General features: G+C 35.8%; 2 protein-coding genes and 1 long non-coding RNA gene across 4 annotated transcripts; all 3 read left to right on the top strand.

Moving 5' to 3' along the window:
• The first annotated feature begins 476 nt into the window (after positions 1-476).
• On the top strand, positions 477-19,937 carry LOC119076284. The gene is made up of 3 exons (XR_005087600.1): positions 477-507; positions 14,738-14,742; positions 19,928-19,937. It is a non-coding gene; the product is annotated as an uncharacterized LOC119076284 (long non-coding RNA).
• Positions 8,047-10,226, top strand: LOC119076283. Of its 2 annotated transcripts, none has more exons than XM_037182945.1 (7): positions 8,047-8,379; positions 8,459-8,494; positions 8,568-8,782; positions 8,909-9,032; positions 9,089-9,256; positions 9,711-9,880; positions 9,955-10,226. In XM_037182945.1, exons 1-7 carry the CDS (start codon positions 8,325-8,327, stop codon positions 10,141-10,143), a joined length of 957 nt encoding a protein of 318 aa, XP_037038840.1. In that variant the 5' UTR covers positions 8,047-8,324; the 3' UTR covers positions 10,144-10,226. The 2 variants fall into 2 exon arrangements, with proteins under 2 accessions (XP_037038840.1, XP_037038839.1); XM_037182944.1 differs by having other exon boundaries at positions 9,711-9,883; positions 9,958-10,226.
• Positions 19,938-20,501: 564 nt separating the features above from the next.
• LOC119076282 (PE-PGRS family protein PE_PGRS33-like) lies at positions 20,502-22,125 on the top strand. The gene is made up of 5 exons (XM_037182943.1): positions 20,502-20,726; positions 20,862-20,956; positions 21,235-21,285; positions 21,343-21,510; positions 21,823-22,125. Exons 1-5 carry the CDS (start codon positions 20,551-20,553, stop codon positions 22,062-22,064), a joined length of 732 nt encoding a protein of 243 aa, XP_037038838.1. The 5' UTR covers positions 20,502-20,550; the 3' UTR covers positions 22,065-22,125.
• The last annotated feature ends 4,291 nt before the right edge of the window (positions 22,126-26,416 follow it).

Here is a 26,416-nt window from a genome sequence, read left to right as displayed (position 1 = left end):
CTTTTCCGGCCGGTCGAATTTCCTTTAAAGTCTTATTATCCCATGGACAAAGAGGACCCGGCCTAGGGCGCTTGAGCAGTTTTGGCGTTGAGAAGTGAGAAATCGAACATTTTGATAGTAAAAAAATCCAAAATTTTCTCGATCGTTCCGCTCGCGATACATCTATTACTATCACGGCAGAGTAAAATAAACCAGGCAGGAGCGGTTCATTTTCGAAACGTCAAATAAGGGACCTAATACATGGGATGAAAATGAACTCAAATGAACACTGACATAAATTGAAAAAATTTATTCGCAAAATATCAAGGGCTACCAGATTATTCAGGTCCCTAGTCAAACAAGCGCTCCTGCCTGGTTAACTTTACTCTGTCGTGTTACTATCCATCCAATAGTTTTTGGCCCAGACGCTGGAATCGATAACCCTGAATGTGAAGGGTTAATGAAAAACTCGTAAGGTATGTTAAAGAATTCAATAATTTGTAGTCATTGTATTAATTGGATATAGTGGTTTAAGTTTGAAATATTTTTATTGATTCTCCAAGCTTTCGAAAACGAAACAGTTTCCTTTTTCAGGGATATAATAACATTGTTGTATAATTTGTTGTATAAGCAGTTTTGTTTGTATTATTGGACCAGCTGAACCAACATTTTTTATGAACTTTCTGCTTTTTGTTGGAAGAGTCCTCTGAAATTAATTAATCTACGATACCACAAACGTAGCTCAAATTTCTGTTATATATGATCCATGCTGTTTTGAAAAAATTCATCTCACATAGATATTATATACTCCAATGCTATTCGCAGATTTTGCGAATAGTGTTTACTGGAAGATGCGGGAAAAGGCAATAAGAACGCATAAGATTCTATTCAGTACAATTAGGCCGTGTGTCACCGCACATTCTTTAAAAGAATTAAAAAATTCTCAAATAAGTTGCAATTTTTAGTCCGAACATTTCTGACAACAAACTTGATGTAAGCCTACACGCCAAATTTTCCAATTTTCAACAAACTAATCCTCGCCGAGTTAATACTGCAAAATACGAATACGACATACAATTTGTGGTTGGTCTTCATCGTTGTTCGTTTAGTTCGTTGCTAAAGCGCAACGTTAAAAAGACCAGAAAGATGCTTTATAGCTATCTGATGTGAATGCGATGTAAAACTTGTAACGTGTATTACCGACTAAACTTACAATGATGTTGACCATTTCACGAGTCTTTACGGACGTTATGACTCGATGGAGAATTTGGATGGTAGGCAGCTACGAAACCACTTGGACGCTTGTATGGCAGTTAAATAACGAAATCGGAGTTACCTGCAATCGGATGTTGTCTTGAGGCTGATTCGTTCGGTGTGGTGTTTTCGTTTTGTTGACTGAAATTCGTTGAATTTCCTTGGTGTTTCATGGATTCTGGCGTGGTTTTCGTGTTTAAATGTGCGTATATGAGCCAGGAGATCAATTTGGTGATTCATTGGGAAAGAATTTGGTTGAAATTGTGTAATCGTGAGTACGATGTCGCTGACTTTGTGTTTTGTTTGTTGTTCAAATGTGGTGAATTTTCGCTCATGTTTTTTGCTACATGTTGGGTTTTCAAAGTAGCCATCCATTAGTATCCGAACATTCCATCGAAGATGGCAATTTTTCTATGTAAATTTTCAAAACTTGTTCAATCGAAAATTTACGCTGTCTTGTGAAAGAAAACGATGGAAGCAACTGATGATGGACAGTTCTATACTGTCCTGTGACCACCATCGTATTCGGAGGTCGAAACAGCTTCTCTTTCATTGATTCAATCACTTAACGTGAACCGTGGGTAAGGGAAGAGCATAAAAGCTCTGTTCGTTCTTGCAATCAAGCTTTGACGATTCGTTGGCTGAAATCCCGAACGAATTTCAGTTGTTTAGTTAAACTTATGAGGCATTTCAGTTATTTAGCTAAATTCGTAGGCATTTCAGCGTTTAGTTATTTGAATTTGCAGGCATTTCAGCTTTACGCTGCTTCAGTTTGTAGGCATTTCAGCTTTAAGCTATTTCAGTTTGTAGGCATTATTAACCTATTAGCCTCGTGCTGTAGGTGATAATAGGTTGGTCTTCATCGTTGTTCGTTTAGTTCGTTGCTAAAGCGCAACGTTAAAAAGACCAGAAAGATGCTTTATAGCTATCTGATGTGAATGTGACTAATCGCAGAATCTGCGAATAGTGTTTCCTGGTGACTAATCGCAGAATCCGCGAATAGAGTTTCGCAGTAACGTTTTCATTGAAAATAAAACAAATACCGAAATTTGACGATTTTTTTTTTACTTCAATAGTTCAACCTTAGTATAGTGCTTAAGTTTGAAGTTGTCTAAATCGGACATATTATATAATTAAAATAAATGCGTAAATGTGATTAATTCACTAAAGACACGAAAAGAAAATAGTCACGAAGATATACGTGCGAAAATATAAAATATTGAATTATGTTAAAAATTTGTTAAATCGCCCAAAACCACTTAAGGTAAGCGAGGTAGTAGCTGACCGGCTAAGCAATTTTTCAACTTTGTTCATCAGTATCTCAGGATGATTTCGATGAAGCTAAGTTTTTCCTTCGTCAGAATTTAATTTGATCTGTTCCCATTCCGTAGAATATCAGAAATATTGACAATTAATTAATTTTTATTGTAAAAAACTGATTTTACTGAAGCACTGTTTTTGATGCAGTAGCTGACCACTAAAAAACGGATGTTTTTATACCTGACCAGTCTTGTTGTAGTAGTTGACCGCTACAAAATTAAGACATTTTTCGCAATAATTTCGCATTATTCGACACATTTTCACTCTTAATTCACTGATATTAACCAATTTCAATGATAAAAACTCATAAAAACACAAAATATCAACGAATTTTAATCAGATCATTTTGTACACAACAATGCACATGGAAGGTGAATTTGTCACATGAAGAAAAATGTAGGGAATTTGGTGCGGTCAACTACACAAACATGGCATATTTTTGATGCAATGTTTTGACCACCATGTAATTAATCAAATATTAACTTTTAGACGCTATTTATGTTAATAATATTAATTGTCGAACTATTTACTACCTAAAAACACCAAAACTTTGTCCATTAATAATTCTTTTGTCAATAAAAACCTTAAATTAGACCACACCGATCTTTCGATTTTCTTAAGAAATGTGCAACTTTGTACTGAGATGGTGCACTGGTTTCATTTTATGGTTTTATCAAATAAGTAAACATAATAATCGCATTATTTTCATGAAAAAATTAATCTTTAGCCTCTAAAGATTAATTATAACGTTAATTTGCGTATTTTCATTTGTAATTATTTTCCAAAACTGATAAATAATGTAGCTGGTCAGGTACACCTGCACGGTCAGCTACTACCTCGCTTACCTTACAGTGGAGGTGTAACGCAAGTCCTTTTATCCGCTTACAAAAGAACTGATATCGGTGGGGTGACGCTTGCAGCTTCGACTCGCTAAAAGAAAAGCAAAAATTTTACCAAAAAAATTCTAGAAAAAAATTATCAAAAAAATGGCGTCACAATTGGCAGATGATTCGGCTTCTTTCCGTTTTTACTTTGTTTCAGGACGTATTTTTCCCTATTTTAACAATTTTCATAACAGTACTTTCCTCAACATCTGCCACTTGTGCCACAATTTTTTTGTTGATTTTTTTTCTGTAAAATTTGTGAGTTTCTTTTTGCGAGTCAAGGCTGTAAGTATCACTCCCACCGGTATCAGTTCTTTTGCAAGTGGATAAAAGGACTGGCGTCACACCTCCACTGTAAGTGGTTTTGGGCGATATCAGTTCCTTTGTAAGAAGATTTCTTTGAGACTTTTTTTGAAAAGCCCTGGAACACGTGTCGAGTAGAATCTAAAACTCTCTATCTGCCATATTTTCCGAGTTATGGCTGACATAGATCGCACTTACAACGATCATAGCTCATAAATGGGCGATTTTTGGAGACACCCCTGAAAGACGTGTCGACTAGAATCTAAAAATCTATAACTTTGTCTATTAAACGAACTTTTTATCTGCCATATTTTCTGAGTTGTAGGTCACATAGTTCAATAGCTTAAAACGCTCATAGCTCCGAAATGATAATGATAGCTCGTTGAACTAGTATGGACGCCCAGATTACGAATAAAATAAGTAAGGAGGAGTAGGAGCGGAGAGGGAAAAGTCAAAAAAGTTGTATTTCTCCAGTCCTGCGATTTTTTTTTTCAAATTTTTCAGTTTGAACGGACCTGCATCACGGCTCTCCACTAACGTTGGGCCATGATTGGTAAATTAGGAATTAAAAATGTCACGAATTAGTGTTCTGAGCAATTTATAGGATGACATGAATATCGGTTCTGCAAGATTGCAAAATAATAATACTTTACTCCCCTTTGGGTCGGGCTGTAACACCCAACTTATCAAATACACAACTTGGAGCCTCGGAAGTAATATACTATTACTTGATCACACCAATAATCGTGACAATCGAATCATTTTTAGGTATAAAATGCCTGTAATTTCGAAAATAAAGCTAGTTACTTAACTGAATTAACTCAAGAGATTCATATAACAATTTCAAGAAAGGAAAAAGATTGAAAATCAAGTGATTAAAATTCGTAAGATAGAAATCAATGAAATCGAAGGCTGAGGTCATTCTTACAGAGTAGTGACAAAATTCCGCAAAGTAAACTCCCCAACGAAAATGAGTAAATTCATGATACTTTTCATTTCGGTTGACAATTGATTTGTTAACATTCAATCCATATAGGTATTCTGTCAATATCTTTCTTCGAAGGTGATGAAGAGTGAAATTATCATCCATATGCTAATTCTATTCTGATACGAATAGAAATGGTCGTGGTGACATCAATTTTGTTCCATTCCAGGAAATTGTTCTTCTACGAAATGTAACGTAAAGGCCACGGTGGCCCTCCATAGAATTTTTTTTTTAGTAACTCAGATATAGTGGAAAGGCTTTTCTGAGTCCTCTGTGGTCACATAACTCTTTTGGGTACCCTTTCAAAAAGACAGTTTTCTTTTGCTTTCACTTGAAAGCTTGAAAATTAAGAAACATTCTATGAGGAACGATCAGCTCAGATATCGGGGGAACGGTTTTTTAGTGTCTACGAGGTCCCATTACTCACAGGTATACAAATTTTTTGGGTGCCCTTTCGACAAACTTTTCCTGACTTGAGGGCCACCGTGAGGCATTTTGCTCGATCCTAGAGAATTCATCCTTTTACGAAATGCAACATAGGGGCAAGTCTATACCCTTATACTTCGTAGATGGTTAAATCCCCTAGGATGTAGTATCGACTAAGCCGCCTTTATGTTACATTTTGTAAAATTATCTGGGATATAAATGTTTTTGATTGGCCAGTTCTTTGGTCAGTGACCAAGGCTAAACTAGTGACCAAATTCATCAAAGTAGTATGACCATATAACGCTACAATACATTTGGACACAAACAATAACAGTGTATCCAATACTCTATCTAGCAAACAAACTACTTTTATTAAGGTGATGAAAGTGTCAAGTAACCTTTTGAATTTACATGAGAATTACAGGGCAGTCAGTCAAAATGTAGAATAATGTGTGTAGATTACCAACAAAAAAGGTGTGAATTTGACACAGAGAGCTGAGAGAACGACTTTTATTAAGGTGGTGATTCACCACTGGTGAAAGTGTCAAATAGCCTTTGTAATTTACATGTAAATTATACAGCGTAGTCAGTCAAAATGTAGCATAATGTGTGTAGAATACAAAGAAATAGGGTGTGATTTTGAATAGGGTGTGAAGATGCGGGAAATTGCAAAAAAAAATGTCATCCTGTAAACGAAATTTTATGACCATAATCTTGAGAGTTATCACAATGCATTACTTAATATTATCTTAAATATTAAAAATTCAAATACTGCAACCGTCTACGTTATGAGCATCAAATTAACTTGGATGAACATGTAAAATTTTCTCCGCGATAATCAAGCCGACCCACGCCGGGTAAACATTCAAAATCGAGAATACAACAAAAGCAAACCCAGTTGAGGACATACAAAACCTAAGATGTGAAAATAAACAACATTTTAGTTGAATTTAAACGAAAAATTCAGTAAATTCCACTAATTTCACTAGAATGTAGTGGGACCAAAAGCGCACCTGTCTACCGTTAGCCAATCTTGCCATTCTGAGACCTTCAGGTAACTTACATCGTTGAATTTGGTGTACTTTGAGAGAGCATGAAAAGATGCACCAACGCGAAGCATTAAACTCAAAAAAATGTTGGTCCATGGCCTTAGGATCAGTCACTGAAAATTACGAAATTTGCACTGTAACTGTAGGGCCCCAATGTTCAGTGGGTGAGCCTGAGGCCATGGACCATTTTTTTTTTCTAGTGAATGGTGAACTTTGGTGAACTTTTTCATGCTCTTTCAGAATATACCAGCCCCAAAATTTCCATTTTCAAAATAGCTTCACATATCGTGCGTATGACGTGGTATGTTTTGTAACGAAAAACGTCACAAGATTACATTTGTAATGTCACAAGATTACAAAATGCATCTTCGATTTGTGAAGCCATTAGAAAAGTGACAACTTTTTAATTTGTGAACTTTGAAAGATCATAAAAAAGTTCACCAAAGTTCACCTTTGAACCCAAAAAAAAGTTGGTCCATCTACTAAGTGAACTCGGTCACTGAACCTTGCGATTTTAGCATTTTATTACGTTTTTTGCAAGGTTCAGTGACCGGGTTCACCTGGACAGACCAACTTTTTTTTGGGTTCAAAGGTGAACTTTGGTAATCTTTTTCATGCTCTTTCAAAATTCACCAATTAAAAAGTTGTCACTTTCCTAATGGCTTCACAAATCGAATCCGCGTTTTTGGTGTAGTGGAATTTTGCAACGTTTTTGTAATTTTGTAATGTTTGCGTAATAAAAATCACAAAAACGCACGCTCGATTTCTGAAGCCATTTCAAAACTTAAAATTTTGCGGCTTGTATATTCTGAATGAGCTCCAAAAAGTACATTAAAGTACACCGATAAACCCAACAAAAAGTTGGGCCAAGACATTAGGCTCACCCTCTGAACTTGGGTCTGCATGGAGTTTTTTTCACACATTTGAAAAAGTTAGTTAAGCGACCTAATCAAAAAATGTTTTCGAATTTAATGGTGTACTTTGGTGTACTTTTTCAAGTTCTTTTAAGCCACTCCAGCTTTCAAGATGAAATTTATCTAACGGCCTCAGAAAATTAAATTTGGCAGTCGGTACTAAAGCGTCCTTGTGGCTGTATTACATTTTTTGTGAAATTAGTGAAATGTCCTAATTTTTTTGGTCATGTTCAACGGAAATGCTTTTTATTTTCATTGTTTAATTTCAACAGTCAGCTCGGTTTGGAAACGCTTTGTATTTTTGGGCTCTTCAATGTTTAACAGGCATTGATCGGATCTGTAATGGAGTAAAAAATATGACGTGTGCGACCATACTAAATATGGTGCTGTAAAAGTTGAAGCTTGTAATGACGAAATTTTTAATAATTTGAAACTACATCGAAGAATGAAAAGGACAAGAAATAATTTTAGCATATCAGAATTATTTATATGTACGACATCTTATTACAATTTCCCGCAGCTTCTTAGAGCTGAGAGTTTGTTTGCTAGAAAGAGTATCGGAGTACCACATTGGTCATATCGTTTGGTCGGCATTTCATGTCGGTCTGTGAGAGAATTAAAGTTCAAATAGTGAGCACAGGGTGTTTCTATTTTATGAATTGATGCGTATCATTGCAAATAAAAATAGTCACCAGATGAAAAGCAGACGGAAAGAGTGACGTAACATAATTGTTGTATGTTTTTGCAGAATCTGCGAATAGCGTCGGCCCATTTTATAATTACGTACGTATTGGATACGTTACGTTCTATCTTGAATGCCAGGTCTTTTAAACTGTGACAAAGAAACAACTAAACGTTTTTCTTTTGTTTTGTCGATAAATAAACCAGTCGAACGAATGAGTCTATTTTCAGAAAAATCATTATACTAGATTTACTGGATGGTTCGCAAACACGACTGGACATCAATTAGCTATATTTACGAAGGCATAATTTCAGTTTTGATGTATGAGTGAGTGATTCTCGGTGAGAGTGTTTCATATGCTTTCGGTTCGACCTTCTTTTCGATTGAGACCTGTTCATTTAATCAGTGCAACTTAGCCTGTCGGTCTTTAAAAATCAAAATTCAATAGACTGCATAGACTGAAATTCGTTGTGACGACTAATCTTACGTGTACCTGTAATTCTGTTTTTGATTTCTAAATTTTATACAATGAGTGTAGTAAAGCCATCTTTATGTATATTAATTTTCGGGTTCGCTATACCTGGTATGTTTGTTGGATCCGATGATTAAATAAGATCCAAAGTGACTCAATTTCTAATTAATTTGTATTAATTGTGATTTAGGTCTCAGCGCATTCGTCGAATGGAACAGCTTGAAAGGTACATATAATTTCAACAATTTCTTATTCAATTGATCATAAACATCGAAGAAATATTTCTATCAATTCAACAGCCACATGGTGTCCACCGAACGTGGACAATACCAATTGCTTTCAGGATATACCTCGAACGGTTGAAAGCGCTCTAAAAAATGGATGGCGAAAAATTGAAGGATCCACATGTCGTAACGGTGGAAAATTCTTCGGTTACAGAATGGTGAAAGGGAATGATTATGCTGTGACGCCGCTGTATGATGAAAAGGGCATAATTGCTGGAGTTCAAGTGAATGTAAGTGCAGCGAATTTTTTAAGGTTATACTGACTTTCTCGGACAGGTGAAAATGTCCTTGCTAGTGATCATTCGTCAAGTTAAATATGCCACATACATTGACGCTTTGCTATTTCTCTATTTTAGGCACTAAAGTCTGAATTGTTTGCAACAAAGAATCCGTACAAATTTGACGAAGTGCCGGATTATTTGGATAACACTATTGAAGGTCATCCGATTTACTCCACGACAGCATATTTTGTGAATCCAAGTAAATTTCTGAATAATACTTGTTACTTTTGATTCATAAAAAAATCGTTTAAACAGCTCACATTTGCACTAATGGAAGGTCTTTGCACCAACTTGAGATTGAAGGTACCGCATCAAGAATATATTTCCAGACGGGATGGAATCCATCACATTTACGAATGGTCCCGCTTTACAGAGATATGGCTGCGAAAAATTACACGAGCACAAATTGCGTGCCTTCGATGGGTGAGTTTTCAGATAAATTTGAATGAAAACAGAATTTGCGTTTCCAATAGGGAAAGGTAGGGAGAGGAAATTTTCATCTGTAAGGCAAAATTTCGTACACCGAAGCAACAATTGTATGCTATGCATGTGTTGGTTTGTCTTACAGATGGAAGAATGGAAATACAATGACAATGGCTTTCTGCACTTATATTAGTTCGAATAATTTAAAGGAATACTGGAAAAGGAGTCTAGTAGTTGAGAATGAGTTGGCCAATTTCAGGGGAAGTTCCGATATTTTTTGAAGGATTTCTAGAAACAAGAGACTTTTCACGTGTGACACATCTTTCTCGAATCAGTACCCTCCGGTTAAAAAATTTCATGAATGGACGTCATCAATTTCATCAATATTTCCATTCATTTGACAAACTTACCAGATGCGCTGACATATTTTCTATAATTTCGCTTATTTCCGCAGGACATCACAACTACTACAATGTGCCAAAAATGCAACTTTCCAACTGCACTACGATAATACCCTCATTTCTGTTATTCAACAACAACGGTGAACTACATGGTTTCGGACAGACGACAGTTGGAAAACTTTCATCGCACAGCTTCGAGCATCCAAATAAAGTTGCAGTTAGGGTATGCTATTTTACATTTTTGTACTGATTGTCTGAATGTTAAACTCATGAATTGAAAACTTTCAATGTTTGCAGGCGGGATTAGATCCTATCACACCACAGTGCATGTTGAATATGGCTGAATCGCCCGATTCACCGGGTTACTCGAACATTCACTTCTTCTTGACTGACTCACCGAAGACTATAAAATGTACCCCGATTGTTCAAACAAGGGCTCTACACGACTCAATCACTATCAATCCAAATGTTTTTAAAAAGCACTAAGCACTGGCTGCAGTGCAGATGTTTCTCATTTTTATTTTGAGTTTTTTGACTAGTTTTTCGATTAATAAATCAGCAAAATTTAAGTATACTGAGGAGTTCTATGCGTTATTTTTCGTTCAAAAAACTCGATGATGTACGGTGCGGCTGAATAACTTTTCGACAAGTCAATGACCATCGGAGGATTCGATGATGCACAGTGCGACTGAATAACTTTTTTTTTCGACAAGTCAATGATCATCTGAGGTTGTGCTTAATGTTGATAGAGGTAGCCTCTACGAGCATTTATGACACAAATTTAAAATATTTCGGTTGACTCATTTTTCTTCACTAAACAGACAGTGTCAGCGTAACTGTTTTCAACTTGTGATTAAGTGTACGGGATTGCTGAGGCCCTTCCTTTACAACGAAATCAACCAGGACATGCACGGATCACATTCAACATCGGCACAAAGTCCTCGTACTACCCCGATTTGGACTTAGCGCCTTATATCGAGGTTTTACCAAGTAAGTTAGTTAGTCAAGAGGTTTTACCAAAATCAAATGAATTCTTTTCTTTTGCAGACAATTTTTTTAATTAATCTAAAAGCAAGTCAAATGAATTGAATGGTAAGAGTTAGAGTTAGATAGACTGTCTATATAGGTTCTTAGGATTCCTGTATTACTTACTGTTAGGAAAATATCATTACATCCAAATGTTTAATCATACTTGTTCATTAACAATCCACATTTCTTCAGATTTGTTTGTATCATTCGACGAAAAATAGGGGCGCGAGGATAATGTACAATTTGTGCACAGATATTTCATGCTGATTGAAGTCAAAGCTAAATGGAGAACATTACATACGATTCTCGTTAATCTAGTAGTTTTTGTAATTTCTGAATCAATCCATGATTTGGCGAATGATTTCATGACTGCCTCGTGAGACATGATTGTCTAGAGGCGTTTACTCCTAACTTATGTGTCGAAATAAAATACGATTAAATTTTGTTTGACCACTATCATATTATATTCAATTTTTGTTGACTGTGGTTTCTTAACGTCGGTCTCTTAGATCGTTATTAACATGGACAAACATTTGAACCGGCTGGAGGTGCACAAGGTGTTCCATTCTGTCCTGCCACTCCTGCTACACCTCCTGCTCCAGCTAATCCACCAGCACCGCCACCTCCGCCAGCTTTTCCGTTATAACCACCATTTCCTCCCTTTCCTCCGCCTCCACCATTGCCTATATTATACAAAAGTAAATTACGGCAACTGACCAACGTTTGTAAGTTTTAAAAAAATCTTCAAATTAGGATATCAAAATAGCAATTCTCATTCTTCAAGACAAAAAACTCTTCACTCACTGGTGTGTTGAATTAAAAATTCTGAGAAAATATCAATTTTCACAATTCTTTTTGAAAAATGTTTAAAACTGTAAGTTAAACGCACATAGTTATTTTTTTACACAGATTTCTGTCTGCGTTGCGAAGAAAAACAAAAAATTTGTCTAACTTACCTGATGATGAACCTCCAGCACCGCCATTTCCACCACCTCCTGCAGCACCACCAGTTTGTCCTCGACCACAGCCTCCTGCGCCACCGTTTCCACCATTTCCTCCTTTCACATTAATTGCATTTCCTGGTCCTCCGTCTCCGCCTATGCCTCCAATACCTCCAGCTCCAGCTAATAATGTAGTAAATAATTAGTAAAAGAATGATTAACTCCAAAATGTATTTTACCCATCAATCCAGACGGCCCACCAGCGCCTCCATCACCTCCGTTTCCAGCAGCTTTAGGAATGAAACATTAAAAAAGTCTGTACAAATCTAAAGAAGCCTTATCTTATTAGAAAGCAAAGATGCATATTTGCAAAGGATCTATACCGGTATATAGCCTTCGATATTTGTAAACGGATCTATACCGGTATAGAGCTTTTGATATTTGTAAACGGATAGTTTAACTGACAGTACACAAAGGCGACCATTAAGTTCTTAACAAATATCTTGACGAACTTCATCTTCAATAATGGGAACCCTTCCGCCCACTACAAAGCTCAATCAAGTGTTTTATTTGTAAAATCTCAACGCTTTTGTTTAAAACCGTTTTACGATTTAATGCAATACATTTTTTATCTCTAAAATAAAATGTAATATCTCATAGCTTACGTTTAGTATCGGTTGGAGCACCACCAATTCCACCGACTCCTCCAATACCTCCAGCACCTGCTCCATCTCCGGCACCACCACGTCCACCTGGGCATCTAATAAAATAATTAGTCATCTCAGATTAGATTATTGACAAATGGACATAATGAAAAGTTGATTTCCTTTGCAATTAAATCCTACTCCAGAATCAAACTAGTTAATATTTACCCTGAACATCCAGGAATGCCAGCTGATCCGGCACAACCAACTCCACCTGCCGCCCCACTACCTGCTGCTGCATTTACACCGTCCAAGTTAGGACAGACACATTGCGCATCTGCCGTGACGTAGAATCCAGCAATTGATAATACTAGTAAATATGTTGTTAACTTCGAGGTGAACATGTTGCAATTTTATTTTTAAAATTTTGTAAAAATTCTTCGGAACGTTATGTAGATCTGTACCAAATGATTTAAGTTAAAATAAAAAATTTACTCCTTATATAGGTAAAATAAGAACTTTTTTAGAACAACAACTGTGATCATCTTCAATGATATTTACTTTTGGCAAATGAAAAGTTTCAATAACAAATCGACATACTTTCAGACTAAATTCAATTAGTTTTTATGTTAAGTAAATAATCTAATAAAATATATTAGTTAATGAACGATTTAGGTCAAATAACTGTATGCTTCCATTCTATCTACTATACTGGGATACATGAGAACGTCCTGAATAAGTTTACTATTTTTTGCTCATTCATTCTTTTTTTACCCGTACGATATCTATGGACGACGGACTTTCCATTTCTTTAATTTTTTATATTCGAAAATTTCAAATAACTGCATTCTTTAATTGTTATCTGATGTACACTTTTTTAGGGTCATTTTGGGGTACGTTCTTGGGTACGTTCCGTTGAAAAACAGATTCATCGAAGAGATTCTCTTTGGAACGAATAGCAAAAATCTCCTCGCAGGTGATTTTTATTTTCGATGTCCGAAATGCACTTCAATTTTCATCAGATTGTTCACAAATTGTTAATCACAGTTTTCCATTGGTTCCTTAATGACAGAATTTCCACAGTTGATTGATTCTTCAAGTCAAACGAGCAAGTTAGACCAAATCTCGTAGATGAGTTGAAGAGTATATTCCGTCAACAGGGAAGGCGAAGCTCCTGTATTTTTTTAGGAATGACGAAGTCAGTTTAATGAGATAGGTGAAAAACCTTGAAGATGAGTCCATTTTGACATCCTAAATATAAGACATTTTGCACGCCAATTAATGACATCATTTAATCTGTTGAACGATTAAATAATGTTCTTATCAATAATCGAATGGAAACTCATTTAGTAGGGCTCACTAGATGTATTTTCGTGCATTTTGGTATAAAAGAGTGATTTTTTTTACCATGGATAAATATTCATTTGGGTATTCCAAAACGATTAGGAGAGTTTAAAAGAGTGACCACCAGCGTCATCTACATCGGGTTGATGTTTTCGATGCAGAGGTAGCTTTGATAAATTTCTGTAAGGCGCCAATCGAAGCTATATAGGTGATATTGGGCTCAAATGAAAGCTAAAGCACTGTGGTCCTGAACAAAAAAGAAGTTTATGAAAATGTACTCAGAAATGATTGGCGTTCTGGATGGAGGAGGGACCCTTAATCAGGTATTCGTAGTTGTTGGTGTGCTTCGTTTCCATAAACCTTTCTCACATTTTCGATTTTAACCCACTCATATTGAACATAGGGTTTTCATTTCCTTTACTAGGGATGGAAAATGGACTTTCCGTCAATATGGAAAAGTCTTTCAATCCTTCATAAAGTAAAACGTTATACTTCACTCGGGAAATAATTTGATATTTCGTATCACGATGAGTAAATGTATAGTAATGTACTATTTATGTACTTTATGTACCCTAGTATGAAAGGAATGCTTTACCTATTATTTAAAAGAAGAAACGTTTTTCTAAAAATTTAATTTTCAGTTATCTCAAGAATAAATTTTGAAAATTGCGTCGTTTACGTACAATGATTTTTCTTCGTTTCACTAACTAATCACTAAAAATATACCAATACGATAATACATTCTACAGACACTAGTCCTAATTTACAAGAAAAGAAAATCTTAGAAAACTGTATCTTGTGGTTGTAGCTTTGTTGCAAAGTTCACCGAGGGTGAAAAAATGTAGAATATTTGTATCTGTTTCCGAATTTTGGTTTTTATTAGATTGTATATTGTCGGTTCAGCATATAATCCCAATTATATATGATTTTATTCACATTTGTAACACAGCCATTTTACGAACTAAACTTGAACGATGCAATTTTCAAAAATTTATTCTTGAGATAACTGAAAATTAAATTCTTTTCTCTTTCTCCGCATAATTGTTCTTCGAACTGGCCTACCCAAAATTCTAATCCTAATCGCCTTGTTTTGTGCTTTACACATACCTCTCAGGTATGCAGGAAGTGTATAATACGGTATGACAAAGTTCGCCGAGGACGGAAAATTCGAAGATTTTAGCAAATTTCGGGTCCTCAATATTTTTTAAAAATCGAAAAACTGTTTTTATATGGTTCCTAGTCCATTTTTAGAAAACCCAACAATATTGCCGCTAGAATTCATGAAAAAAAATGAATGAAAAAATTCGCTATGTAAAAGGGTCCAATTTTCGATGAAAACTGAAACTACAGTTACGGAAAACCAAAAAACTTTTACTTGGTTAAAAGTTTGGAAACTGAATGCGGAGCGGAACGAAAATACAGAACAAAAAAAAGTTTTGGAACAAATTTAAAAACATATTCAACCTTTAGCTTTTTTTTTTGAGCCCAATATCACCTATGTAGCTTCGATGGGCGCTTTACAGAAATTCATCAAAGTTACATCTGCATCGAAAACATCAACCGGATGTAGATGGCGATGGTGGTCACCTGAAGTCTGCTAATCGTTTTAGAATCCCCAAATGAATATTTATCCATGTTAAAAAATTCACGCTTTTTTACCAAAATGCACGAAAAAATGTCTCTTTTGTTCAACTAGTGAGCACTACTAATTAGAACGTTTGCTTCCTGAAGCTATTCTTTAACGGTCGAGGCCTCTAATATAAAAACAGATTCGGAGTTCGCCTCTAGGAAACATGAATATGTGTGAGGTGAGGAGTGATGATCCATCATGAGATCTCACAAAATAAGAGAAATATTTTGTCATAACATTCTTATATTTGCCCATATTAGTTGGCCTGCATGTGCTCAAATAAATAAATTATGTCCATGCTGTATGAATGTATATAAAAATATAAGGAGAATTATAATCGTTTCATTTTTACATACGTGTACGTTCTGCTTTTCAAAGTCTCTTTATTTACTTTAACAAAAACAAAGAATGCAAACAACGGTCACTGTATCTACGAGTCAATCAATATTATTGGTATATTTTTACATTTCCGCCAAAGAAACAGTCTTTTTCATCTCTATCATCGTATGATTATTATTTTTTTAATAATTGTTGTTGATGATGAGAAATAAGGAATATAAAACAATCGCAGCTGAAACAATAGAAAATCGTAAAATTTTTGATAAAACGTTCAATGATTCATAAAACTACACTGCTAACTTTACTTTTATATACATTCCGTGTAAATTCATGGAAATGTTACACTTACCTCCCCGCTTTAAGCTCGTATGCCTTTGTCAAAGAGTTTATAGAACAACCATTTTGTTAATTCTGGAATATACATCAATTGTTTATTTACAACAAGAAGTTAATACGCACAACAACTGCGTTAAATATTTTTATGTTCGAGGGTCTCTGTGCGATTTGGAAGGGGGTTAGAGACTTTAGTGTTAGCAGTGTAGTTTAATGAATCATTGAACGTTTTATTAAAGTTTTATAGATCTGTCTATTGCTTCAGCTGCAGAAGTTTTATATTTTCATCATTTATCATCAACCAGAATTATTAAAAAAATATGATGATCGAGATGAACAAGAATTTGTTTTTTACACAGAAAATTATGGGGTAATCTGTTTATTTTTGTTAATGTAAATAGTCTTTAAAACGTACACGGATGTAAAATAGCAACTTTATAATTTTCAAAACGATATTGGCTAGGGATAGAGTACTGAAATTAAACAGTGTATCAAACAAATTTTAACACTGCAAAAAATTAGGGAAACAATTTTCATTCAACGAGATCTGTTCTGACACGGCAGAGTAAAGTTAACCAGGCAGTAGTGGACGTTTGACAAGAGACCTGAACAATCTAGTAGCCATATATTTTTTGCGAACAAAATTTTTCAATTTATGTCAGTGTTCATTTGAGTTCATTTTCATCCAGTGTATTAGGTCCCTTATTTGACGTTTCGAAAATGAACCGCTCCTGCCTGGTTTATTTTACTCTGCCGTGGTTCTGACTTCTCTCAATCTCACCGATCTCCATAATGCAAGAAAATATTTTCTGCAAAAGAGACGTTTCAACCGGTCTCAGATATCGAAGAAAATATTTTCTTCAAAAAAGACCACTCAACCGGTCTCAGATATCGAAGAAAATATTTTCTTCAAATGAGACCACTCAACCGGTCTCAGATATCAAAGAAAATATTTTCTTCAAATGAGACCACTAGGGTTGCCATTTTTGAAAATTCGAAAAGAGGACATTTTGTACGAAAAAAGAGGACAAAAAGAGGACGCCTTTTAATTCGAAAAAGAGGACGAAAAGAGGACAAATATAGAGTCTTAGCTCTTTTATTATTCTATGTGGACCAATAGATATTCAAATAATTAGTGAGAAAAGTTAAAATTAAAATTTCATTTGGTTTGAGGCGAATCCGAGGTTTCAGTACCTACCATTTGTAAACATGACCTTTTTTTCCTTTTTTTATAAAAACCTTCATATTCTTCCTTATTTTCCAGAAAAGTGATTCTTTTACTTTTTTTGCTAACTTTACTTGGAGTTCTTGAACTGTAAGCTACAAACATGCACTTATCTCAGAAGAAATTCATAAGTTTTTTTCGATACTCCATTTTTGTTTCGAAGTAAAAATCTAAAAAATAAGAAACGTGTTTCTTAATAATTTACAAATCTAGGCCTGTTCTAGGCACATTTTCTGAAATCTGACTGTTTCTGACCAATGTAGGAAAATTTTCTAAAACCTTTCCGTTTCTCACGAGTTTACTCCTTATTTTATTCATATAAAAACATAAAAATTCCCAATCATAATGCTAAAGCTTCCTTAATTCCTAAATATGAAGTCGAATTTTTGACTGCGAGGACTAGTCAACTATATCATTCGAATGCTGTAGAAACTATGTAGCTTTAGAAATAGCTGCGCAGCGAAATTTTTTCCGTAAAATTTGACCACATCTGTTAAGTTTTGCTAAAATTTAACAATATTTTAGAAAAAAGATGACAAAAGAGGACGTTGTGTGAAAAAAGTAATGTTCTTAGAATTTTTACAAAAAAGAAGAATTAGACGAAAAAAGAGGACATGTCCTCTAAAAAGAGGACGAATGGCAACCCTAGAGACCACTGAACCGGTCTCAGTAATCGAAGAAAATATTTTCTTCAAACGAGACCACTCAACCGGTCTCAGAAATCGAAAAACTAGTTTCTTCAAATGAGACCACTCAACCGGTCTCAGAAATCGAAAAACTATTTTCTTCAAATGAGACTACTCAACCGGTCTCAGATATCAAAGAAAATATTTTCTTCAAATGAGACCACTGAACCGGTCTCAGTAATCGAAGAAAATATTTTGTTCAAACGAGACCACTCAACCGGTCACAGATATCAAAGAAAATATTTTCTTCAAATGAGACCACTGAACCGGTCTCAGATATCACAGAAAATGTTTTCTTCAAACGAGACCACTCAACCGATCTCAGATATCGAAGAAAATATTTTCTTCAAACGAGACCACTCAACCGGTCTCAGATATCAAAGAAAATATTTTCTCCAAACGAGACCACTCAACCGGTCTCAGATATCGAAGAAAATATTTTCTTCAAACGAGACCACTCAACCGGTCTCAGATATCAAAGAAAATATTTTCTTTAAACGAGACCACTCAACCGGTCTCAGATATCGAAGAAAATATTTTCTTCAAACGAGACCACTCAACCGGTCTCAGTAATTGAAGAAAATAGTTTCTTCAAAAAAGACCACTCACTCGGTCTCAAGCCGCCTGTCAACATGTCAGCAATGAGACTGCTCATCTGACCTCGGAAATTGTAACAACGGTTCAAAATTAGAACTCCAAATAGATATATCTGATTTAGCAGCACGTGAACGTCGACGGCCGTCTAAATTGAAAGTTAAGCATCATTCGTCGCGGTTAGTACTTAGATGGGTGACCGGAAAAAACATTACAAATAAAAGGTAAAATAAAAAAATTCAAATATTACTAACGATTCTACAATTTCAGTCAACTTGGTCTAGCGAATTATAAAAAAAGTAAAGGGTAGTGGCCATCTCTGAACTCAACATTAGAAGTACAAAAAAAATCTTCCGATAAATAACGAACGAAGAAAAAAGTTCCAAAGCATAGTCTAAAAAGAAATCAAATTTGAAAAGTCTCAAACGGTATAGAAAAAACTCAAAAAAGAGAAGTCTCAAACGGTCTAGAAAAAACTCAAAAAAGGAAAGTCTCAAACGGTCTAGAAAAAACTCAAAAATTAGAAGTCTGAAAAAGTTTTTTTTTATTGACACTCATTTATCCTCATCCAGTCTCACAACGTCTAACATATCCAAAACGAGACCACTCATCCAGTCTCACTAAGTCTAGCAAATCCGAAAGCAGACCACTCAGTCAGTCTCACTACGTCTAGCAAATCCGAAAGCAGACCACTCAGTCAGTCTCACTACGTCTAGCAAATCCGAAAGCAGACCACTCAGTCAGTCTCACTAGGTCTAGCAAATCCAAAACCAGACCACTCAGTCAGTCCCACTACGTCTAGCAAATCCGAAACCAGACCACTCATCCAGTGTCACTACGTCTAGCAAATCCGAAACCAGACCACTCATCCAGTCTCACTACGTCTAGCAAATCCGAAACCAGACCACTCATCCAGTCTCACTACGTCTAGCAAATCCGAAAGCAGACCACTCAGTCAGTCTCACTACGTCTAGCAAATCCAAAACCAGACCACTCAGTCAGTCTCACTACGTCTAGCAAATCCGAAAGCAGACCACTCAGTCAGTCTCACTACGTCTAGCAAATCCGAAAGCAGACCACTCAGTCAGTCTCACTACGTCTAGCAAATCCGAAACCAGACCACTCATCCAGTCTCACTACGTCTAGCAAATCCGAAACCAGACCACTCAGTCAGTCTCACTACGTCTAGCAAATCCGAAACCAGACCACTCATCCAGTCTCACTACGTCTAGCAAATCCGAAACCAGACCACTCAGTCAGACTAGAACATCCTCAAATGAGTCTAAAGTAAGACGTCTCATGAATTTTGGATGAACTCCGATGAACTATTTCGATAAATTCTCGGTCTCAAATATTCTCAAAGGCTCGAAGTACGTAGTCTCACGGCCATACAAAAGTTTCGGTCTCAAAAAGGGTCTCAAATACGTTTTTTTTTCACCGGGGTTCACACTACTCTATTTGACATGTAAAAACTCTATTACCCTGATAGGTGCTTCGGCTGGAAGTTTATCATGTGCCAACGAATAATTTAATGGTGTCCGATTATAAAACACTGATAAAAGCCAGCAAGATCAAGATTTATTTTTTCATTGTAAAATGTAAAATAAATCCCAGTATTCGAAAAATCAGAAGGTAATATTCTTCAAAGTAAGAAATTTCCAAAAAGAAAATAGGTAAGTCTTTGATTTCACTAGATTGGGCCTGTCATGTTCAGCGTCTTTCTAGAACCGTAAGTTATTTGACCGAAATTCTTCATTAACTATTTTATTATATTATTTGCTTAACATAAAAAAGAATTTAATTTACAATCGCTAAACCGAACTGGTGTGCATACGTTATTTTGCACCAGCTGGTCACATACAATTCCAAATGGGACCAGCTGGTGCAAAATAACGTATGCACACCAGTTCGGCTTAGCGATTGTAGTCTGAAAGTGTGTCGATTTGTTATTGAAACTTTTTATATGCGAAAAGTCAATATAATTGAAGATGATCACGGTTGTTGTTGCGAAAAGTTCTTATTTTACCTATATAAGGAGTAAACATTTTATTTTAACTTAAATCATTTGGTACAGTTCAACATAACGTTCCAAAGAGTTTTAACTAAATTTTGAAAATAAAATTGCAACATGTTCACCTCGAAGTTAACAACATATTTACTAGTAGTATCTATTGCTGGATTCTACGTCACAACAGATGCACAATGTGTCTGTGCTAATTTAGACGGTGTCGATGCAGCAGCAGGTAGTGGGGCTGCAGGTGGAGCTGGTGGTGCCGGAGCTGCTGGCGTTCCTGGATGTTCAGGGTAAGTTATTAACTAATTTGAGATGCATGGGAACCGACAATTCTAGAAGTAGAACTTCCCATAGGAAATCATCATTTTATTGCGTCATTTCTCAATAGGCTGGGAGCACCTTAACTTTCAAATAATATATTTTAGATGCCCTGGTGGACGCGGTGGTGCTGGAGATGGATCAGGTGCTGGTGGCGTTGGAGGAGTCGGTGGAATTGGTGGTGCTCCTACTGCTACTGAACGTAAGTGAAACTTCATTATATTGTCTTAGTCATTTGATACATTATTATCACGATATTGCGTTTTACAGTGAACGACATCTCAAAGGTCTCACTGTCAAATTTTTCTGAGAATTTTATTGTGTCATTGCAAATTCACAATGACATTCTCTGACAGTGAGACATTTGAGATGTCGTTCACTGTATTTTAGATTTTAAAATGGGTGCTTTCATGTGTTTTCAGTGGAATTATCCGTTTATATATATAAACCTTTCTTAATGTTTTGTTTTCCTTTCTAAAGCTGCTGGAAATGGAGGTGATGGAGGAGCTGGTGGTCCGTCCGGACTATTAGGTAGATTAAATTTTTTGAATTATTTATTCCTTTCCTAACTCTTTCTTTCGTTATTAGCTGGAGCTGGAGGTATAGGAGGTTTAGGTGGAGACGGAGGTGCAGGAAACGTAAATAATGTGAATGGAGGAAATGGTGGCAAAGGTGGCGCAGGAGGCTGTGGTCGAGGACAAACTGGTGGTGCTGCAGGACTTGGTGGAAATGGTGGTGCTGGAGGTGCATCATCAGGTAATCTAGATAAATAGTAGTTTTTCTTTGCAACACACGCCTTTTGAACGGCATACATTTTCACTTAATCGCTTTAACTCATCACATAATCACAATTTGTTCTTTGTTCATTTGCACTAAATTGTCAGACATTGACAAAGTGTAATACATTTACAGTATTTACAGAAGTATACATAAATTATGCGTTTAATTCGAATCAGTTATTATCCAGCGGATTTGGATATTCTAGATTAAAGTTTTATTTTTAAACTAAAAAAACACTGGGAAATTGTCGCAAAAATTAATTGATTTTTTTACTTTCGCTTTATGTAGGCAATGGTGGAGACGGAGGAGTGGGTGGAAATGGTGGTTATAATGGAAAAGCTGGTGCAGGTGGTGGTGCTGGTGGATTAGCCGGAGCCGGAGGTGTAGCAGGATCTACAGGACAGAATGGACAAAGTTGTGTACCTCCAGCCGGTTCAAATGTTTGCCCGTGTAGTGGTGCTGAAAGCTCTTGCCCTAGTAACACAATCATCGGCAGTATCTTATGTGGAATCACAAACCTCTTAGGATAACTTTGAAAACAGCACAAAAAATCATAAAATACTTTGAAAGTTTTAATTCTTTAAAAAAAATATTGACCATAAATTTTATTAGTTCAAAGGCTCCGCATGTAGCTTTGATATCAATTTTGCTTGCCTATATTATTCATTCGATGTGATCGTAACATATAACTTTGTTTTGACACAAAAAGAATTTGTCCCATGTAACATCCGCTTTATCGAAACTTGAAAAAAAAACTTAAATTTTCACTAGAACAAATTACTCCTTATTCCAATTAATCATAGGAGAGGTGATGTCTTTTCATTCGAATCCCTGAGATATCCCAGACATCACATTTTAACATTTTTAGTGATTCATTTAAACGTGTATTGCTGTATCGTATAGCGCATATAAAGTAATTCGCGAATAAAATGCAATGCTCGCGGAAAATTTAACTGTGCCAGTTGCAGTTCATTCGAGTTCGAATTTAATGCAACATGGCAACTATATCTCGGTAAAGCGAAATCTGTTAGTTTTCCGATCGATCCAAAGTTGACAGTCCAAGCTGGGACACGAAGGAGTCGTTCACTTTTAGAGGCCAGTAAAAAAAATATATATTTTGGGAAAGTGAAATTGTAAAAAGTATTTTCGGTAAAGTGAAATTGTACATTTGAGTGACTTACAATTATCAAAAATTAGGAATTATCACATTTTTGTTTTACGTATGTTTTTTCTATTGAAAATGAAAATGTGATAATTCGTTAATTTTGTTTTCTGTATTTCGATGTTATTAAATGGATCCCGGAACATCCACACCTAAATACAACGTCAGCTTCTGTATGTACGAAACAGTAGTACATCCTATATCGTACAATATATTAGATTCACAAAATTGTGCAGAAAAATTACAATACTGCCAAAAAAATGTCAAACATATCGATATAGACTTATCGCTTCGCTTTGTGCAAATAAACTTGTAGTATAGCTTGTTTTGTAAATAATTTTAAGTGATCAATGACATTATTTTTAGATTCAGCAATATTCAATTTGTTAATTTTTAAGCAACAAATAAAGACTATTTCTGGTAAAATAAAAAATTTAAAATTTAGAATATTTGTTTTCGTTTTTGTAGGTTAGCTTGATTCCTGAAAAACTGAACAAAGTCCACAAAAATTCTTTAGTTTTACCTAAATATTTAGTCCATTCACCTAAATAATTGGTAAACTAATTACGAAAATTAGATTTGCAAGATCCCCAGTGTGTTTAAGTGCTCGTGAGATACAGAAAAAGTTTGTTGTTAAAAATGGTATTAAATTTATTTAATCCATTTATGCAATACCCTCAACTGAGGATGGCCAGACCACTCTGGCCAGGGACCGATGTCAACACCTGAGGTCGAAACAGCGATTCAGTCTCATAATTCACTTAACGTGACCCGTGGGAGGGAAGAGAATTTGATTTCTCTGTTTGTTTGTTCAATTTTTAGAAATTTATCTGTAGGCATTTCAGGTGGGTGTTTTTCGGTGTTTTTCAGTGATCCCAAACGTCTGCGTCCCAATGCCTAATTTTCAAAAATTTCGTTTCTCAAATTTCTAAAATTTCCAAAATTTTAGAAATTTAGGAAATTTGCTAATGGATTGTGTTTGTTGCTTTATATTCTATCACTATTCAGTTGATACATTATGTGAACTTCGTAAAAATATTCAAAATTTTATAATTGTGGAATGTTTACGGTGATGATTTTCACTCATTTCGTCAAAGACTCCGTTGTACCATTCCTGTTGTTTAGATATCGAACTTTCTGCTGGCTTTCTTTTCTTTTCAGCCATCCAATGCTCAACCGAAGGAGTGGGATCGAATTTATCTAATGTAGGCATATTCATGTTTACGTACATCGTCTTGAATAATGTTTCTGCCGAAAGTGGTGTTCTATCAGTGTCTTTGACTTTGTTGTATAGACCTAAGGAACAGTTTGTGTAGGAAAATTATCGTCTTTTATTCAGGATTCAGAAAATTTACTGATAGTTCTCTCCACGTCAGCCGAGTGGGGCTTTGCGGCGGCCAATCTTGCTAATGCTGTCTTTACAGAAGAAAAACTTTCCGTTGATATCTGGTGCAAACTCTGTTGAGTGGACTAACGAATTCATAATTTTGCAGCGCGCTTGCAACTGCACGATATTCCGTGATGAATACATTTTGATCAAAGTCTGGAACAATGTATTTGTGGCACATTTGGAGCGAATCCGTTGATGCGGATTCAAGAATCGGATGTAGAGGTTTAAGGCACTCCAACATTAACTGATCATGTTCAAATTGTTGATCCAAGTACTTAACAAAGGAAGTAACAATGGATTTTCGCTTCTCAAAAGTAAAAACATGACTGCTTACATTTCTCGTTCTTTGCTCAACAATTAATTGGTGTCCACTGAAAAAAGTCTCACCATTATCGTGATAGAGTTTACTTAAAAATAATTCTTCCCAACCGTTTTCTGAAGGTCGATCTATACAACTTTCCAAACGCTCGTAAATTTACGAGTGGTTAATAACCTAGTTCCATGCCCATGTCTAGTCATAAGTCAAGTATACAACCAGCCGGTGAAATGAAATTTTAGGGACCGTTCATAAATTGCGTAACGCAAAAGAGGGGGGGAGGGGGTATCAGTCTAGCGTTACACAGCGTTACAGGGGGAGGGGGGGGGGGTCTGACAGTAACGTTACGTCACGCAACATATTTCGTATTAAAAAGTCTGTGCAGCGAATCGAGTTTCAAATACATGGTTTGTAACATAAAAAAATCAAATTAAAACATTTCGATTTAAAATAAATTAAAATGTGCTTAAAAACTTGCACATTGCAACATTATTTTTCAGTAGGTGACGCCCGAAACTTATCACCATGGACATGTCTGTCTAAATTGTAAAAAAAATCCGAAGCAATCGTATACATACAGTGAACGACATCTCAAATGTCTCACTGTCATTTTTTTCAGAGAATGTCATTGTGAATTTGCAATGACACAATAAAATTCTCAGAAAAATTTGACAGTGAGACATTTGAGATGTCGTTCACTGTACAATTCGTGTAGTTTTTTTTGTAATTACTGTAAGAAAAATATCAATTTTTTCATGAGTTGTGTTACGTAACAAACCGGGGGAGGGGGGGGTATGACCTTGCGTTACACTAGCGTTACACGAGGGGGGGAGGGGGTCTTGAAAATGTCAATTTTTGCGTTACGTAATTTATGAACGGCCCCTTACCACAAAAATGAATGGGCTATCTGTCGAAATTTTCAGTTCGTGTGGAAGAATGTATGAGAATTTCGTTTAAACGACTGCGTGAATACTCGACTTTAATTAGTAAAAGGTGTGCTAAAACAGAATGGTATTCGTATCAGACTCAAAATATTTTTGGAACGTCTTAATTAAGTGCAACAAATCAGTCAAGAATGTTATGAAGTGTATACGATCATAATTCGACCAACAAAGGTTCGTTTTCGGTTTCGAAATATACCATCGAAGCTCTCCAATTCCGAAGAACGGTGTTTAACAAGTTGAATGCGTATTGCACCCAACGAGTTGAGTTGTACGATGGATATGCCAGTACTTGTAAATTGTTGTTTTTCGCAGCCAGTCTCAATTTTGCAGTCCGTTTACCAGAATTATGAAAAAATGTGCAGAGCTTAGAAGCAACCTTGATAACATCAGTAATAATTGAGTTGTCATTACAGACAGATTTCCATGCTAGTGTTACACGGTGTGCCAAACACCAAATTAGTAGTAAAGGCAGACAACTTGCTAATTGATGCTCTCTCGTTAGTCGGGCCCACAAACCATTATTGCAACCAGTGTTTAGAGGTTCACCGTCAGTTACTAGCGAACTGATTAATTTTAGGAAATCGTTCCATGGCATGATATCAGTTATTACTGTTTTAATACATTTTAAGTATGCCGCCGCACCATCATTTTCGTCCACTTCATTTTCAGAGATTGCGAAACCTAGAAAAACTGTTTCCATTGTCCCATCTTTATTGACCAGATTCGCCAAGACAAACACATTGTGGTCCTGTGTTCGATCCACAGAGCCATCAACTCTCAATGACAAAGCAAGTGAATTCTTTAAGCGAAAACGAAGATTTTCGAGGTTAGTTATCACGATTGAGTCTAAAAACATCGGATGCTGAGAAGGCGTAACGTAATTAAATTTTAGTGCTGTTAGCTGAGTTCCAGTGATTTGGAAATGGTTGGCTTTTTGTGCCGCAAAATGACGAGGGGGCCATGACCACGCGCTGAGTGTAAGTCTCTTTGCGTCATTATACACCTCGATCATTAATGAACCGATATAATTAAAAAACCGAACTTCTTCCTCTTCTACGGTTATTTGTGGA

Source organism: Bradysia coprophila, unplaced genomic scaffold (genome assembly GCF_014529535.1).
Source record: "Bradysia coprophila strain Holo2 unplaced genomic scaffold, BU_Bcop_v1 contig_232, whole genome shotgun sequence".
Lineage (NCBI taxonomy): Eukaryota > Metazoa > Arthropoda > Insecta > Diptera > Sciaridae > Bradysia > Bradysia coprophila.
The sequence above is the reverse complement of the archived record's forward strand: the minus strand, read 5'-3'. Positions and strand labels throughout refer to the sequence as shown.